The 15,980-nt window shown below is 48.5% G+C and overlaps 2 protein-coding genes across 2 annotated transcripts; both read left to right on the top strand.

The window, feature by feature from the left end:
- Nucleotides 1–956: 956 nt before the first annotated feature.
- Nucleotides 957–1,457, top strand: LOC131272067 (uncharacterized). Its single transcript, XM_058273684.1, has one exon. The coding sequence runs from the start codon at nucleotides 957–959 to the stop codon at nucleotides 1,455–1,457; it is 501 nt and encodes a 166-aa protein (XP_058129667.1).
- Nucleotides 1,458–4,810: 3,353 nt separating this feature from the next.
- On the top strand, nucleotides 4,811–15,520 carry LOC131272056 (chitin synthase chs-2-like). Its single transcript, XM_058273673.1, has 9 exons — nucleotides 4,811–4,887; nucleotides 7,676–7,911; nucleotides 8,038–8,532; nucleotides 8,630–8,820; nucleotides 10,296–10,835; nucleotides 10,903–11,167; nucleotides 11,237–12,839; nucleotides 14,091–14,238; nucleotides 14,306–15,520. Exons 1-9 carry the CDS (start codon nucleotides 4,811–4,813, stop codon nucleotides 15,518–15,520), a joined length of 4,770 nt encoding a protein of 1,589 aa, XP_058129656.1.
- Nucleotides 15,521–15,980: the final 460 nt, after the last annotated feature.

Below are 15,980 nucleotides of genomic sequence, written 5' to 3'. Positions count from 1 at the left end.
ACGAACCAACGCTGGGAGAACGTCGGCGCGGACGGAAGGGCCGGTAGTGCAATGGTGAAACAAGATTCACTTTACTTCTCCATCATAAATTCAAATTTTATTTCCAACACTAGCCTCGACGCCAGCTGGAGCTTCTCCAGGGGAGTCTCCAGCGGAGGGAACTTCGAATGCAACCGATTGCGAAAAGATGTCGGAGATGGACTTTGCTCCTCCGAAAGTTCCGGCCCGGGGCGGGTTCATCGTCGCGAGGCTACGACCGTTCGCACCATTCCACTCTGCTCGATCGTAAATAATTTGACATTTTGCGTTAGAGGCAATAAAACTAAGCGCCACTGCAACGGCTGCCATGTCAGCCATCGTCTTGTGGTCTCGTAATGCCCGCTCCAGTCTCCTGAACAGGCGTCACGTGCATGAGGCCACGCAAACGGCACGAAGGGCTCTAACTCTCCGACAGACTGCTGGTAAAACCAGCAGCGACTGTCCCCGGACTGCATCGCCTATGATTGATCTGATTTTCGTGTTACCTTCACCATCTGAAACCCGGTCACCAACACAACTGGTCTCAACCAGGACGGTTCGTAGAGCCCGGGGGGGGCTATCGGTTCGGCACGCGAGGAAGTGGCATAATTGCGTAATATCGGAAACCGACGGACTCCGGTCGACGGCAGCGAGCGCTCAGAAACCGGTTCCACACGGCATGCCCACACTTCAGCTCGAACGGTCGTTGCTCGTGCTGAATGAACTTTCGAATACCGACCGACCCCAATGCCAGGGCTGCTTTTTTGCACCGCGGTTTGCTTGCCCCCCTTTTGCGCCTAAATTTAGTCTATTAGGTGTCACACGACGGCCTCCATCCTTGATGGTGGTGCATTATCTCATCCATTTCATCGGTTCTTTCTCCTTTCGCGTGTCTCCTCGGCAGCCATCGCACGCACACGCCCCCCCAGGTCGGCAAGATGCTGAAGTTTGCTGCCCTCGCCACCGCCGGGCTGCTGTTCTGCGCGGTCCAATGCGTCAAAGTGGACTACTACGGCTCGCTGTACAACCCGAAGGACGAGCTGCACGCACCGTATCGCAGCGCGAAGGAGGACAAGCAGGACTTTAGCAAAATTCCCGGCGAGCCCGGCGTGGACTACCCGATCTACCATGAGGTGCCGCACACCAGCTTCCACTGCGGCAACGTCCCGGCCATCCCCGGCATGTACGCCAACGTCGAAACCGGCTGCCAGGCCTACCACACGTGCCACGATGGGCGCGAGGGACACCAGGGCGCGTCCTTCCTCTGCACCAACGGCACGCTGTTCAACCAGAAGGAATTCGCCTGCGACTGGTGGTACAACGTGAAGTGCGAGGAGGCCCCCAGCTACTACCATCTGAATGCCGACCCCGAGCACAACCCATTCACGCCGAAGCGCAAGCCAGAGGACGAGCACCAGAAATTCCTCATCCACGTTTAGGATGCACTCTGCTGCCTGCGCGAGGCTTCCAACGTCTCGTCGAGATTTACTTGTTTCTTCACTCATTCACTCACTTGTTGTTACTTTTGTAAATAATTTCTCGGAATAATACAATTTGCTATAAAACTTTTCATCAAACAAGCGCCTTTTCTTACGCCTTTCTTAGTTACATTGTAGTTTGATATTAGACTCCCTCTTTACACCATTCATTCTACTCAGCATGAGTTTTCTTAAAGTATTTAAAGCATTACATCACAGGTTCGTGGTTCGACTTCTGCAACACAAAAACCATGTTTAAAAAACCAAGGGAATGCGCAAATGCAGAAAACGAGCATTAAAAAAACACCATTGGCAGCTTGACATCAAAGGAATTCATTCTACTGCACTTATGATTTCAGATTTTTATACATTCTATTGCCCTGATGTTTCGGTTGTTTTCAGCGTGTTGGAGTGCAGGCAGCAATAAGAAGAATAAAGCCGAACCGCACAAAACAGAAAAGTTAAATTTCCGCGGGAAACCCACCAAAGCTTCAGAACACCAGCATTCACCAGTGGGCATTAAAAACCAAATGTCAGGAAAAGCGAGAAAAAAAAGGCCAACGGTACATTCCAAGACCTTCCGATTGCAATTCACATCGAGTGAATTTGCAGCCGGATGCCAGATGCGGAGTGACTGACGGGAGCTCAAAATCAAACATGAGCCCGTTCCGGATAAAAGCGCCTGAGAGTAAAATACAATTTACAACAACATGATACATTTCAACAACCCCTCCCAGCCCCGCTGATCCTCTTCCCACCAACCGCTTCCTATCGTTTCGACAGATTTCCACCGAATGCGAGGCCAGCTCTTTCATGCTTCGGTGCAAATGGCCCGATATTAATCGAGGAATGAGTGGGTTTCATGTGCCCTATTCTGCCCCTTTTTGTAATCATGGCGCACAAATTGGACTCCCTGCGAAAAGTGTTGGTATAAATTTTCATTAAACTCGCACCCAAGTACGCACGAAAAACGAATGCACAGTAATGCAGGTTGCACACTGCACCGTGCATAGCATAGATTTTAGCTCCGTTCGACCGGTTCGACCGCCTGGTTTGAAACTAATCCCGGCAAAAAGTAAAACACCATAACTCAATGGCATGAGTGTAAATCGATTTGTAAATACCGAGAAAATGGTACTATCATCGTTTGTTTTAATAATTAATAAATTAGTGTTTATTTTACGACCGCACCGCAACGGGCCCGCACGTTAGCCCGTGGAACTTTGTGAGAATGTGGTATGGGAAACGTGCATTAAAATTAAGCGCGTACATATATAACTATGACACCTCTCGCGACATAATTCATCGTCAGTAGAATACGTTAAAATTAGCACCCATTCTAGCAGAAACCCGTTGGACAGTCCCGATTTTGTAGAAGACATTCATGTATCTGGCCAGGAATGGGATAAGTGACAGATGGTATCCTAGAATAGCCCTAACCCTGTGCACAAACGGCATGGTACTGGTCAGTTCCCGGGCATGGGTCGTTTACATTACATTTACGTTCGACTTTTACAAATTTCACGAGCATAAGAGGGAAAGCAAAACGGTAGAGAGAGTCTTTTAGCAGGTAGAAACATTATGTTTTTATTATAAAACAATTGTGTCTACCAATACTGGATAGGAAACAACATGTTAAGAGCTCACGAGAGTTTTAGTTTGCGGTGGTTTACTTAACAAGCCTTGACGTCTCCCTTGCCCGGTTTCCAAATTGACTGGAAAACCAGGATCGAATCCAATGTGCACCTGATCACACTGTCCAAAGTTCCCTCGTTGTATGTAAAACCACTCCCCTTTTCGAAACCCTCTTCGCCCAGAGCCCTTTCCTGAGCCAGTTGGTTGAATTTCCCACTCGCTCCATTACCGTTTTATGATTGTTTGTGATACACTTCCGGAAAGTGTAAATATAGATGCAGTCGAAAACAATTCCTGGCAGCTCCCTACCATATAATCAGGGAACTTTCGTACCCAACACACCAGCAAAAGTTTGACCCAACTTTCTGGTTAGTTAATATGAAAATTTATTTCCGTTACTACCCCCTGCCCTCTGGTTCAAGATCAACGATGTCACCGGGCTGCAGTAAACCAACCGGGAACAGCCCTTAAGAGAGGGTCATAAGAGGGGGGGTCTTGCATATAAAGCAAAAGGGGGTTACTTTTATGATACAAAGCTACCAATTTACATCCAACCCTAAGTCAAGGAGTAAGTCAAGAGGTCGGTGATACTATCTGACTGAAGCTGTGATTTTGTTGCTTCAGAAGTATAATCAACAGGATTGTGCACGTTGTGACACATGTTTAAAGAGTTTGATGACCAAACAATGCTAGGAACGAAACGAACATGATTGTACTAATATAATTTACAAACAAGGTTAGAAAAACTCTTTGAAAGCAGCATATTTACCCAGCCAAGCACATAGCCAAACAAAAGTACAGCACGTGATATTTTATCTCTGGCGCTTTGACGAGCCGACAAGGTAAGATAACGACACTGGTGTTGGCATAACGGAAGCCGTAAATGCAGCAGGTGAGCACTTTCTTCGCGGAATTCTTCGTGCAATAGAAAGAGAAAGCACTTTTCTTATGAATGCCATGCCTAACTTGTTGCATTCACTGATCTCCGATAAAGGTAACGATGGCCACAGGTTAGCAATCTAAGGGAAGTAATCAATTCCATCCAGGTTGATAAGCGCCAAGTACTTCCCCGATGGATGCGGTCAAAACAAACAATCCCACCCAACGGTCCCCATCGCACTGCTTTAGAGGATACTTTAGTAGGTGCTTCGGGGTGGGCTTTTCTTTTTTCCGCCGCGAGTTTGACAGCGAACCACAAGAAGTCCCATTCCGTCACAATCTTGTCCACAATCTAGTGAAAGAAACACGTAAAGTGCATTTAATTGATAAGAAACTAACGACGCGACTGACTGATTCTGTTTCGCAATCAGTTTCCGCCCACTATCTCTCGGAACTGTTCAGTCGTTCTTCGGCGTTCGATGTGATCCAATCGATGGTTCTCAAGAGTTCTCGCGAGTTTAGTTCTACGACCAACAAATATAGCTTCAAGTAAAACGGTTTCACTCGAAGGAACTGTGATCATTACCGTGAAGCCAACGAGGTTCAATTTTCCCGGAAAATTGTTTGATAAAGTTATGTGTTTATCGATGCAACCCGACTGACCGTCGCTACGTTTGTGTATCGTCATATACTTTTCCCACCGACGGGGGCATCCCAAAATTAATTTGTCTTCAAGTGGAAGACGCAAGTAGCAAGGTACCGTCTATCGTGCCGGAAAGCGTGAGCCAAACCACGCCACGATGAAGAACAATTCTCCCATGAACTACTTCACCGAGTCGTCCGAGGAGGACGACGAGGAGACGGTCATGATCAAAAAGTACGTAAAATGAAGCAAACTTTTGTATTCATTCTCTTTCCTACAAAAAACCGATCCACGACGCTTCGCTGACGTGGCATTCCATCGAGCTTCTTTCGGTCCTCTTAAAATCATCCCTCCCGCTTGAAAGCCGGAAAAACGTAAGGATGGACGCGAAAAAATATGATTCAGTTTTAATAAAAATTGACTCAATTGAATATTCAATAAGAAATTTTCCTAATAATATGTTTTTTCGCGCTCCACTTCGCCACTGGGAAGGTGGGCGGTACGACAAAGTTGGAGCGCTTCGCATCGCAAACCACCTTCAGACCAGTGCAGACCCCCGATGGAACGATGAAAATATCATTACTAAGGATAAATGCGGGGCGAATGGACGAAAAAATCGAACCCACCAACCGACCGCACCGTCGGGGAGGGTGGAGGATAGCGGAAGAAAAAGTCTGGTAGCACAGAAAAGAATATGTATTCAGATTTATGGAAATCCGATCATATTTCGCGAAAGCGAGTTTTCCTTCAATTATCCTCATCTGAAATCGGTTGCGAAAACGTGTGCGCACCGACCACTGTGGGGGGGAGGGGGAAGCACGGTGTGCTAGAAACGGGTGGTAAGAAAAATAAAATGGCGAAGATGGTGATGTACTCGTTTAATGGAATTATGATGGAAGCATCCGCGCGCCTCCAAAGTGTCCCGTAATCAGAGGCCGTTACAACGACAACGATGGTTCGTTCGTAGTGTGGATGGCGCTGTTGCGTGTTGTTTGCCTCAAGTGGTCCAATTGTGATTGCTCTACCCCCTCTACCCGAGGTCTCTTCTTCTCCCCGCTTCCTTCATTAGCAAGAGAAACACTCGTACTTTGACCATGATACATGGAGAATGGTGTACAAAACGAGTAATTGGGGCCTGTTGATCAACCTTGTTTTACAGTATTCAACTCCTTGACCAGTAGTCGAGATAGTAAGTGTTCTGTGTTCACACCGACAGAAATAAATATTTGTCGTTCATAAAATACATGTCCACAACGACGTGCCAAAGAAATGAGTAATTGTCAACAGCACTGAAGGATCGTTGCTCAATCGTTTGCACGGTTACGGCATCGTAGAAATCGAAAAAGTGCTTTGCTAAACAACATGAAAAACCACCCCGATTCTTTGCACAACACAAAAGGTACCGCAAACCCCATTAACGAAGCCCTACTTAGCTACATTGTTGCTCGAAAGCGACGAGGCTTTTACTAACCCCGGAAGTGGCCATCGACTCCGGCGCCGTGAAAGCCATCGGCATTCAAGACCTTTACCGTAAGCAGCTGCGGAATTCTTGAAATCGAATTTCAAACATGATCCCCCAACGCATTCACCGGCACCGACACCCCCAACGTTCGTGGGGGCGCTGGGTGGGAAAATGGCGGCGAATGAATCATGAAAACAACACGCAGCCGTCACCCGTCATACATCAACCGAATTTTGATGTGAAAAAGCATCACCGTTAACACGCGGCATGTGGAGCGAATCTTGGGCGCTGGCATCGACCACCATTATTCCTGCCCAACGATGCGCACTCATACGCACTTTCGCCTCCGATTCGAAACCCTTCACACACTTACCCTCCATTGTGGGCTTCTGACGTTTGCTCATAACGCCTTTTTTCGCGATAAAGGAAACAAAATTGCTCGTGTTAAAGGTTGCGCTGCGTTTGGGTGCAAGTAAATAAAAGAACCTCCCCCGCTACGTTCGGATTGACGACTTGCTGGTCGACTGGTTTAGGCTTCCGGTGGGCTCCGCGGAACTCACCTTCCCGAGGGCGCAGGTGTTGTGCGAAACAAAAATCCCACCCTAGCCGCCGTCAAACCTTTCCCGACTCGGTGGCAAAAGGCGCGTGTTGTGTGGTACATCGGTTCTAGTCACGAGTAAACAACGTTTCGCTTTTACATGCATTGATTGGAAACATTTTCTATCGTACCGAGGCTCCCGCGCTCCCTTCCCACGATAACCTTATCAATCAATTTGATTTTTCATTTCTGCCCCCAACAACGCGGGCCATAACTTTGTGCGTATGTAGGGGATGTTTTTGTTTGCACGCCGAAAAAAACAAGTAAAGCTGCGGATAGGACGCCATCGAGACTCTTGGTGTATTTCACGACTCCATCCCAAAACGCTTTTCCTTGTCGAGATCGCTACCTGTCAGAAAACTTCCACAAAACTTTGCCAAATGCCCGAGCGCTTCCGGAGATTCGCATGAATTCGCCAGACTAAGAACCATCATGTATCGAACATCGCGATTAATTGAAGTTTCCTCCAGCTTGGCGAATGTGCACAAATGGGCGAAACAGAAACAGTGGCACAATATCGTTTTCCTGCTCCGGATGTCATAAATCAATCGGCTCATAAATTTTACGATGCGATCATCCAACGCAGAGGATGTCCCTCCATCCCGACTAATTGCGAGTTGTAGTCGTCGGGATACGGCTTCCGGTCAGGCAGTCAAGTGTTAGTCGCGTGCAATGCTCGGGTTGACTGCAATCGATACTCACAAGACCGAAGCTTTTCGTTGTCCACATGCTCCACGATGCCGGCCCGTCTCACACAAACACCGCACCGGCTGCTGTGAAAATCCTAACCTGTGAGGCTATTAAATTTATCACCACCGATGTAGTCTAATTAAATTGTGTTTGATGTTTTGATTAAGAATACGCAAAAAGGGTCATCGGAGGAAATCCCGGATCCAAAGCGCTCGTTAGACTAACCGACTGACCAATACAATCGAACCTCACCCTTTCTGGTCGCTTTGCAGAGTGCAGCAGGACAACAAACTATGGGACTCGTTCCAGGACCCGCCAATGCCGCAGACATCCGGTTCCGCCGTCAGCCGAGAGTACCTGCTGGTATTCATTAAGGGTCTGAAGGTGTTTACCTACATCTTCGTGTTTCTGGTCATCCTGGCCAGTGCGTGCTTTGCGAAAATGTCCTTCCTGCTCATGGTGTCCAACATCAAGGATGGGGCCAAGAATCGTTACTGCGACGTAAGGCGTGAGTAGCATTTCCCCTGCCACGAGGGTTGTTGTCTTCGAGTTTAACAGAACTATTAGATGTGTTCTTTAAACGACCGCTTCGTTTGTTTTACTTCGTTCACATTTATATTACTTACCTTCGTAGAACCCGACAAGCAGTTCGAAGCGTATATTCCTCGCGAGCAACGGGTCGCCTGGATATGGGCGCTCGTGTTTTCCTTCGCCGTGCCGGAAATCGGTACCCTGATTCGGGCGGCTCGCATCTGCTTCTTCAAGAACATTCCCCGTCCGACCTGGGGCCAACTGCTGTTGGTCGCCGTTATGGAGGGATTCCACGTAATCGGCCTGGCAATGCTGGCCTTTCTCGTCTACCCCAGCCTGGACGTCGTGAAGGCGGCGATGCTCACCAATTGCGTCTGTCTGGTTCCGGCCATCTTGGGCTTGATGTCTCGCTCACCCAGGGAATCCAAATTGGCCTTCAAGTATTTTTTCGACCTACTGGCGATCAGCGCCCAGCTCACCGGGTACGTCGTGTGGCCTCTGCTTAACAATCAGTTCGAACTGTGGTTCATCCCGGGCGCCATCTTTCTCGTCTCCTGTCACTGGTGGGAGAACTACCTTTCGCAGAAGAGTCTATTCCGTGAGTACTTTCCCGTGAGCCGCATGGCCATCAGACGCAATTATACCAAACCATCCCAAACACATCAAAGCCACATCTCATTTGTGATACATTGCAGGACCCGGTGCCCTGCTGGCCACCGTGCGCGAGAAATTGACCGACTGCCGCTACCAAACCTATCTCCTGATTGCGCCCTACAAGATAGTACTGTTTCTCGGTGCCGCTATTTTCCTCTCGGAACAATCCGTGGCCGATTTTTTCGGACTCTTCGACAGCGGGTGGGGCAACCACACAATAACCGTCCGCGAGGTATGTGCATTTTTGCTTGTCATTTTAAGATATCTATAACCGCTCAATTTTTATGGTACCACCACACATTTGTCCGACCAGTTTTTTGCGCCCAGCGTTTTGTGGAAACGTGACTATATCGATACTTCTCGGATTATCTTCATACTGTCGTTTGGTGGATTTTCCCTCGGTGTTTTTGTGCTTCCTGTTCCTGGCCATATCCTTACCAAAACGACAATAAATGCTACACAATGACCCATTCAATCTCGTAGTCGCCCTTATGTTGAATACAGCATTGCACGGTTTGTACCAGATAAAAAGCAGCACTGCGGAAGGCACTTATTGTACTCAGTGTCTAACTCTAGTATCGGGAACCGTGCTGCTGTTGTTAGTCCATTTTTTGTTAAGTCGTTAGCTAAACCTTTTCACTAACTGTCAAGTTACTGTAGTCTATTTGTCGGAGGATTGCACACAAGGCGCATAAAAAAGCTTCCCAAAGATTGTTTGAAAATTTCCGATATTTTCATAGTAATCCCAAGAAACTTGTGCGAAACACTGTTCTGTTTTATACATTCGTTGGAACGTTCAAGCTCCTGAAAGATCAGCCAGAGAACCCTTTCTCATGTTCAAACGATGTGGCTCAATTCATCAGGAATTTAAATCAATCCCCATTCTTTCTGCTATCCACTTTAAAAGAATGTTACAAACTCCACGAGTCGAGCAATGCGCTCGGAATTGATTCCATAAAAAACGCAACACATATTTTGCAACGATGGATGCAAGGCATTAACGAGTGTTTGTGCAAGGGACGATGCCTATGAAACCCGCTTTTAATTACTGATACCCACTGTACTCCAATTGTTTGCGTAGTGACGCCCCAAAACAAATCGCAGGATAATGGAAGCCAACGCCAATTTTTGCAATTGTGAGGGGTGAAAAAATTATAACCTGTAAAAAAGCATCATAATTTCACGAGAAGCAAACTTTAGCAACAATTTTATGTGCTGTAATTATCCCCTTCGTCGCATTCACCCCGTGCGCACACACCCCGGACGGTTGGCGATCACATTAATTGATTGTGCAAGTACTTTACAGCCGCAAAGCGAATGAAATTACTCGTCAAAACTGGGCCCATTGCCGAACAGATGATATTAAATTATAGCCCACTGGAAACTGACTGGCCATGGCCGAGTGCGAGTTGACGGAGTGGGACTGATATAAAACTCGAGACTCAACATTTCCCACATTTCCAATTGATCATCAAATAAAATTTTCAGCGAACGACAAAAAAATACCGCACAGAATTCAACAGACTATCGTTATAATCGCTCAATGCTGGGTGCACAATCGTTTCTATTAATTAATTCATATCGTTTAATTGGCATTAAATTGAACCATCATGCGTAACCATACCACCAGCCCAGTGCTGCGGCTTTGGCCACAACAGAAATCCATCAACATGATGTTGCAAATTTGTATTCCCTTCTTTTTTTCAGATGGAAGCCGTCCTGAACGAAAAGTTTCCCGACCTTTCGTCCATTACATCCGACCTGGAAGAACAGCAAGTGTTCCCCGCGAGCAACGCCATCATTTGGACGACGGTCACCCACGTCCTGTGCTCCTACTTGTGCTACATTTTCAGCAAGTTTGCGTGTAAAATTCAAATCCAAAGCTTTTCCATGGCTTTTCCCATCAATCTGACCGTGCCGGTGACGGTGACGCTGCTGCTCGTCTTCTGCGGACTGCGAGAGGCGGACGTGTGCGCCTTCCATAACATCCTACCGGATTACATCTTCTTCCGGATGCCACCGATCTATTATCTCTTCGATTATGTCGTGAACGAATTCTCGTGGTTGTGGTTGCTTTGGTTACTTTCTCAGACGTGGATCACTCGGCACATCTGGATGGCCAAAAGTGATCGAAACGCATCGACAGAGAAACTCTTCGTGACGCCAATGTACAACAGTCTCCTGATAGACCAGAGTGTCGCTATGAACCGGCGGCGAGAAGATCAAGAAGATTTCGTGAAAAAAATTGTATGTTCCTTCGCCCTTTACAGTGTTGGAACTTTCTTTTTCACATTCGATTATTCATTCATTACAGGATATGGTAAAAGTCAAGGATACGGAAAAAGCGAACGAAATCGATGCAAAGGCACACGAAGGAAAGGATGATACAATCAAACCGTACGATCGCATCCCGCAAATTTTCATTTGCGCAACGATGTGGCACGAAAACAAAGAGGAGTTGATGGAATTCTTAAAGTCCATCCTGCGACTGGACGAGGATCAGTGCGCTCGTCGAATGGCGATGAAACACATCCAAGCGAATAAGGATGATATCGATCCGGACTATTATGATCTGGAAAGTAAGTATAGAAGCGGCGTGGGTTGAACAAATGCCTCCACTGACACTACAACTCATTTTCCATTACAAGCACACATTTTCTTCGATGATGCGTTCGTGAACGACAAGTCAAAGTGCGAAAGTGCCGACGCATCCCCGTTGAATGTCTACGTCAAGGCACTCATCAACCATATTGAAGAAGCCGCCCTTGAGGTGTACAAAACCAAGATGCGCATCTACTCTCCCACCAAGATCGTCACTCCGTATGGTGGTCGTCTCATCTGGACACTACCAGGGCGGACGAAGATGATTGCGCACCTGAAGGACAAGAACAAGATACGACACAAGAAGCGTTGGTCTCAGGTGATGTACATGTACTACCTCCTCGGATATCGGATCATGCAACTCAATACGTCGCCGGAACGGAAGATGGTGATCGCCCAAAACACTTACCTGCTCGCCCTCGATGGTGATATCGATTTCCAGCCGAATGCAGTCTCGCTTCTAGTCGGCCGGATGAAGGTCGATCCGGACCTTGGAGCGGCCTGTGGACGAATTCACCCGGTCGGAGCGGGGCCGATGGTTTGGTATCAAATATTCGAGTACGCCATCGGCCATTGGCTGCAAAAGGCCACCGAACACGTGATCGGTTGTGTGCTGTGCTCTCCCGGATGTTTCTCTCTGTTCCGTGGACGCGCGCTGATGGAGAACTCGGTCATGAAGAAGTACACCACGAAGTCGGACCAGGCTCGCCACTACGTCCAGTACGATCAGGGTGAAGATCGATGGCTGTGCACGCTTCTACTCAAGCAAAAGTTCCGTGTCGAATACTCGGCCGCCTCGGACGCTTACACTCACGCCCCCGAGGGCTTCAACGAGTTCTACAACCAACGCCGTCGGTGGGTTCCATCTACCATTGCTAACATCTTCGATCTCCTGGCCGATGCGAAGCGCGTCGTTAAGACCAACAACAGTATTTCGATGCCATACATTGTCTACCAGTGCATGCTGATGTTCGGAACGATCCTCGGACCGGGCACAATCTTTCTCATGATGGTGGGAGCGTTGGTAGCCGTGTTCCGTATCGACATCTGGACTTCCTTCCTATGGAACGGAGTCCCTCTGGCGGGGTTCATGGCCATTTGCTACTGGATGGAGCAGAAGTACCAGCTGATTGCGGCCTTCTTCATCTCGGCCATCTACTCGCTGGTCATGATGGCCGTCCTTGTCGGTATCGTGGTGCAGGTGATGGAGGACGGTATCCTTGCTCCCTCGTCTGTGTTCTTTCTCGCCGTCGCACTGCAGATCGTCATCACTGGCGTGTTGCACCCGCAGGAAATGGAAGCGCTTCCGGCCGGCCTGGTCTACTACATCACCATCCCCTCGATGTACATGTTGCTCGTCATCTACTCCGTGTTCAACATGAACGACGTTTCGTGGGGCACTCGTGAGAATCCGGTCGATGCCGCCAAGAAAGCACCCCCACCGACGGCACCCCAAGGGAAGATGCAAAAGTTGCTCGGATACCTCAAGTCACCGGACAAGGAGGAGAACGGCTCGATCGACATCTCCATAAACGGCCTGTTCCGTTGTCTGTTCTGCACGCATCCCAAACCGAGCGCCGAAAAGGAACAGATTGCTCAAATCGCTGCCTCGCTCGGTGAAATAAGTCTGAAAATGAAGGCACTAGAAATGTAAGTACACACTCAGTGTGCCGTGATGCCGATGCACACCGCAGAGGCTACTGGGATGTTTTCCTGCGTCCCTTACCTTGTTAACTGATTTGCCTTTCCAATTTCTCGTTCACTGAGCGCGAAATGAGTTTCAATTAAATTAAAACACAATTTATATTCCGTTCGGTGCCCGACGCTTCTCCCTTCTTCGCTGTTTCACACTTCTGAACATATCTCAATCAATTTATGCATATTTCATTCGAGACGGGAGAGCGGATGGATAAAAAAGGGGCACGTATTTGTTTTCATTCATCTGCCAATGCTGTAAACACGAGGTTGAAAACGCATAGAATCGGTCCGGCCTTCACGGCGTTAGGGGAACAACTGCCTCAAGCGATGATCCTGTGATCCAGTTGTGATAATGCTTTCCGTTGCACCATTGCACGCTCATTTTCAACTCCTAACGAGACCCATCCCTGCAACCAAACGTCATAAAACCTTAGGGGCAGGCAAGTCAGATAGCAGTTCATGATGGGTTTTGCGTCGGCGTCTACAATTTTACACCTAATTTCAAGCAATACACTCCACCCAACGCATGCTTGTATTTTTGTAATCTCCCAACAACAACAAGCCTCAACAACGGCCACGTGCCGTGGGTGAGGGTGCAAAAGACAAACCGCTAAATGCAATTCCCGTGTTGTCGCGCATCACCAAACACGACGCACGCTCGTTGGCGTTCCGTTTATCACTAGGCGGATATCCTTTTCGTGCTTCTTTTCAACCCGTGCACGCTCTCTACACTCCCAATATTTTTACAACCCAACCGCTGGAACCAGCACGGGGAGCTTGGTCCGTTTAGCAAAGGAGATGCAAAGTATCGCCAGACCCTGCTATCGCTTCGCTAAGTCCTTTAAAACCTCGCCCATGCTCGGTCGCTTCCGCAAGACACTTTTACCCAAGGAGCGAGAAAAACCATTGACGCTTGAACATGATCCTAAACACCGGATCGTCTACTCGGGGTTTTCTTTTTCTGCAGCCGACAAAATTCTCCCCCACTTGCCGTCGGGCTGACAGGACCAACATTATCCCATGCTCCTTGAAGCGCATCAGAATATGCCTTCGATTCGAGCGAATTGGATTTTCCTGTCTTTTTTCAGTCGACGTTTCGCTGCTCGCTGCTTTCCTCTTCGGTGTTCCTCTTTTGCTCGGCTTATATTTAATAAAATACCCCACGGTACTCACTCAGGAGAGGGATGGTATTTATTTTTTCAGGAAATTAACCGGTGGCGTCAGCGTAATGAGATCAGACGACGAAGATGACGACATCGGTAGCCTCGAGGGTAGGGGCCCTTCGTCGCCTTCGTCCACATCCGGGGCCGCTTCGCCGATTCAAACGGTGAAAAATGATTCGCTCGAAGAGGTACGATATCGTGGGAGGTTCAACGGTCTCTGCATGATTAAAATAATTAATTTTCTTCCCTTTCCAGCCCGAGAAACAGATCAACTACCTCCCGGATTGGCTGTACGATGTGGACCTGAAAAATGGCGACACAGAAACCATCTCCGCAACGGAAGAGCAATTCTGGATCGAGCTGATCGAGAAGTACCTCAAGCCGCTCGATCTTTCCGCAAAGCAAAAGGAAGAGATGCAGTCCCAGCTGAAGACGTTACGCGATCTGGCGGTGTTTGCGTTCGTGATGGCAAATGCGCTCTTTGTGCTCGTCATCTTTCTTCTGCAGCTGAAAAAGCAAGAGCTGCACATCGAGTGGTGGTTCAATGTGAAGAATAAGATCAGTTTCGACGAGAGCACGGTGGAGATTATGATCCGCCGGGAATACCTGGAGCTCGAACCGATCGGTCTCGTGTTTGTGTTGTTTTTCGGTCTGATCCTCGTGATTCAGTTCATCGCCATGTTGATGCATCGATTCGGTACGATATCGCAGATCCTCGCCTCGACCGAACTCAACTGGTACTGTTCGAAAAAGGCAAAGGATATGTCGCTGGATGCTGAGCTACGCGAGAACGCAGTTGAGATCGCCCGTCGTCTGCAACGTCCTAAACCACAATGGGATGAAGAGGATCTGGAAGATGAACAGAAGGCGATAGGACGGCGCGACACGATACACCGGATTCTGTATCAGCACAAGAACAAACAAGACTGGAGCAATCTGGAGGCGAACTTCAAACGCAATTACTACAAGGAGGGAGAGTTAGACCTGGGTCGTCGTCTAACACTGAGCCGCAAGACCCTGAATGTGCTCGATACACGACGCAAGTCGATGGCGGAGCAAAGAAAGATCCGAAAATCCATCATCCGAGGCCAAAATCCATACGACACCACCGGAGATCTCTGGTACCCGGATGAGGCTCCAAGCCAGCAACCTTCTCCGCGATCGCGAGGACCCGGTGGCTCGCCGGGAGGAAGAAGCTTTGGCCAGGGAATGAACCAATCGCCTCGCTACGATGGTAACGGTGGCCGGAAGCGAAGTGGCAACGGAGCTCGACAGTCCGCCAACAGTGGTTTAGGTGCCGGAGGACGCACTAACTTTGCCTACCAGGTGGACGATGACTTTGACGATAACTTTTCCGACGAGGACCCCCGTGATGCTATGCAGTACCGTCGACCGACGGTTGAAATGGAGATGGCCGAACGTGCGAACCGACCTACGAAGAATCGGAAGAGCCGTGTTGCCTTCGCCTGAGAAGCGCACGGAGAATAACAAATTACTGCTTACGAGGTTCCTGTTGAGCTGACGCAAACTTCCGACACTGCTTACGCTCTGGTTTCGGGCGAGTTTGAGTCAGCGCTTCCAAAGTCCGAAACAACGCCGTCGTGCCCGCGCCTTGGCGAAAACTCTTCCCATCCTGTTCGACCTATGCGAGCGCTAAAAGTTGGCAAGCGGTAAGACAACTTTCCACTGCGGCAAGATGAGCTTTATGGGTGGAAAACAAAACGGAGAGACCTCCTTTCGTCCGGTTAGAATGGGTGACGGAACCGGAAGATTATAACCTAACGAGTGGAACGAGCAGTAGTTAAGAGCGCACCGAAGCTACTACCAGCCAGCAGCACCAACGGAACGTCGAGCAGTTTCTCATTTTCACAAACTATTTGACTGCAGGCACGAGATCACGGACAACGTCACCACCAGCGTCAGCAGGAAC

This window comes from Anopheles coustani, chromosome 3 (genome assembly GCF_943734705.1).
Source record: "Anopheles coustani chromosome 3, idAnoCousDA_361_x.2, whole genome shotgun sequence".
Lineage (NCBI taxonomy): Eukaryota > Metazoa > Arthropoda > Insecta > Diptera > Culicidae > Anopheles > Anopheles coustani.
Note: the sequence above shows the minus strand (reverse complement) of the source record. Positions and strands in the feature narration are given on the sequence as shown.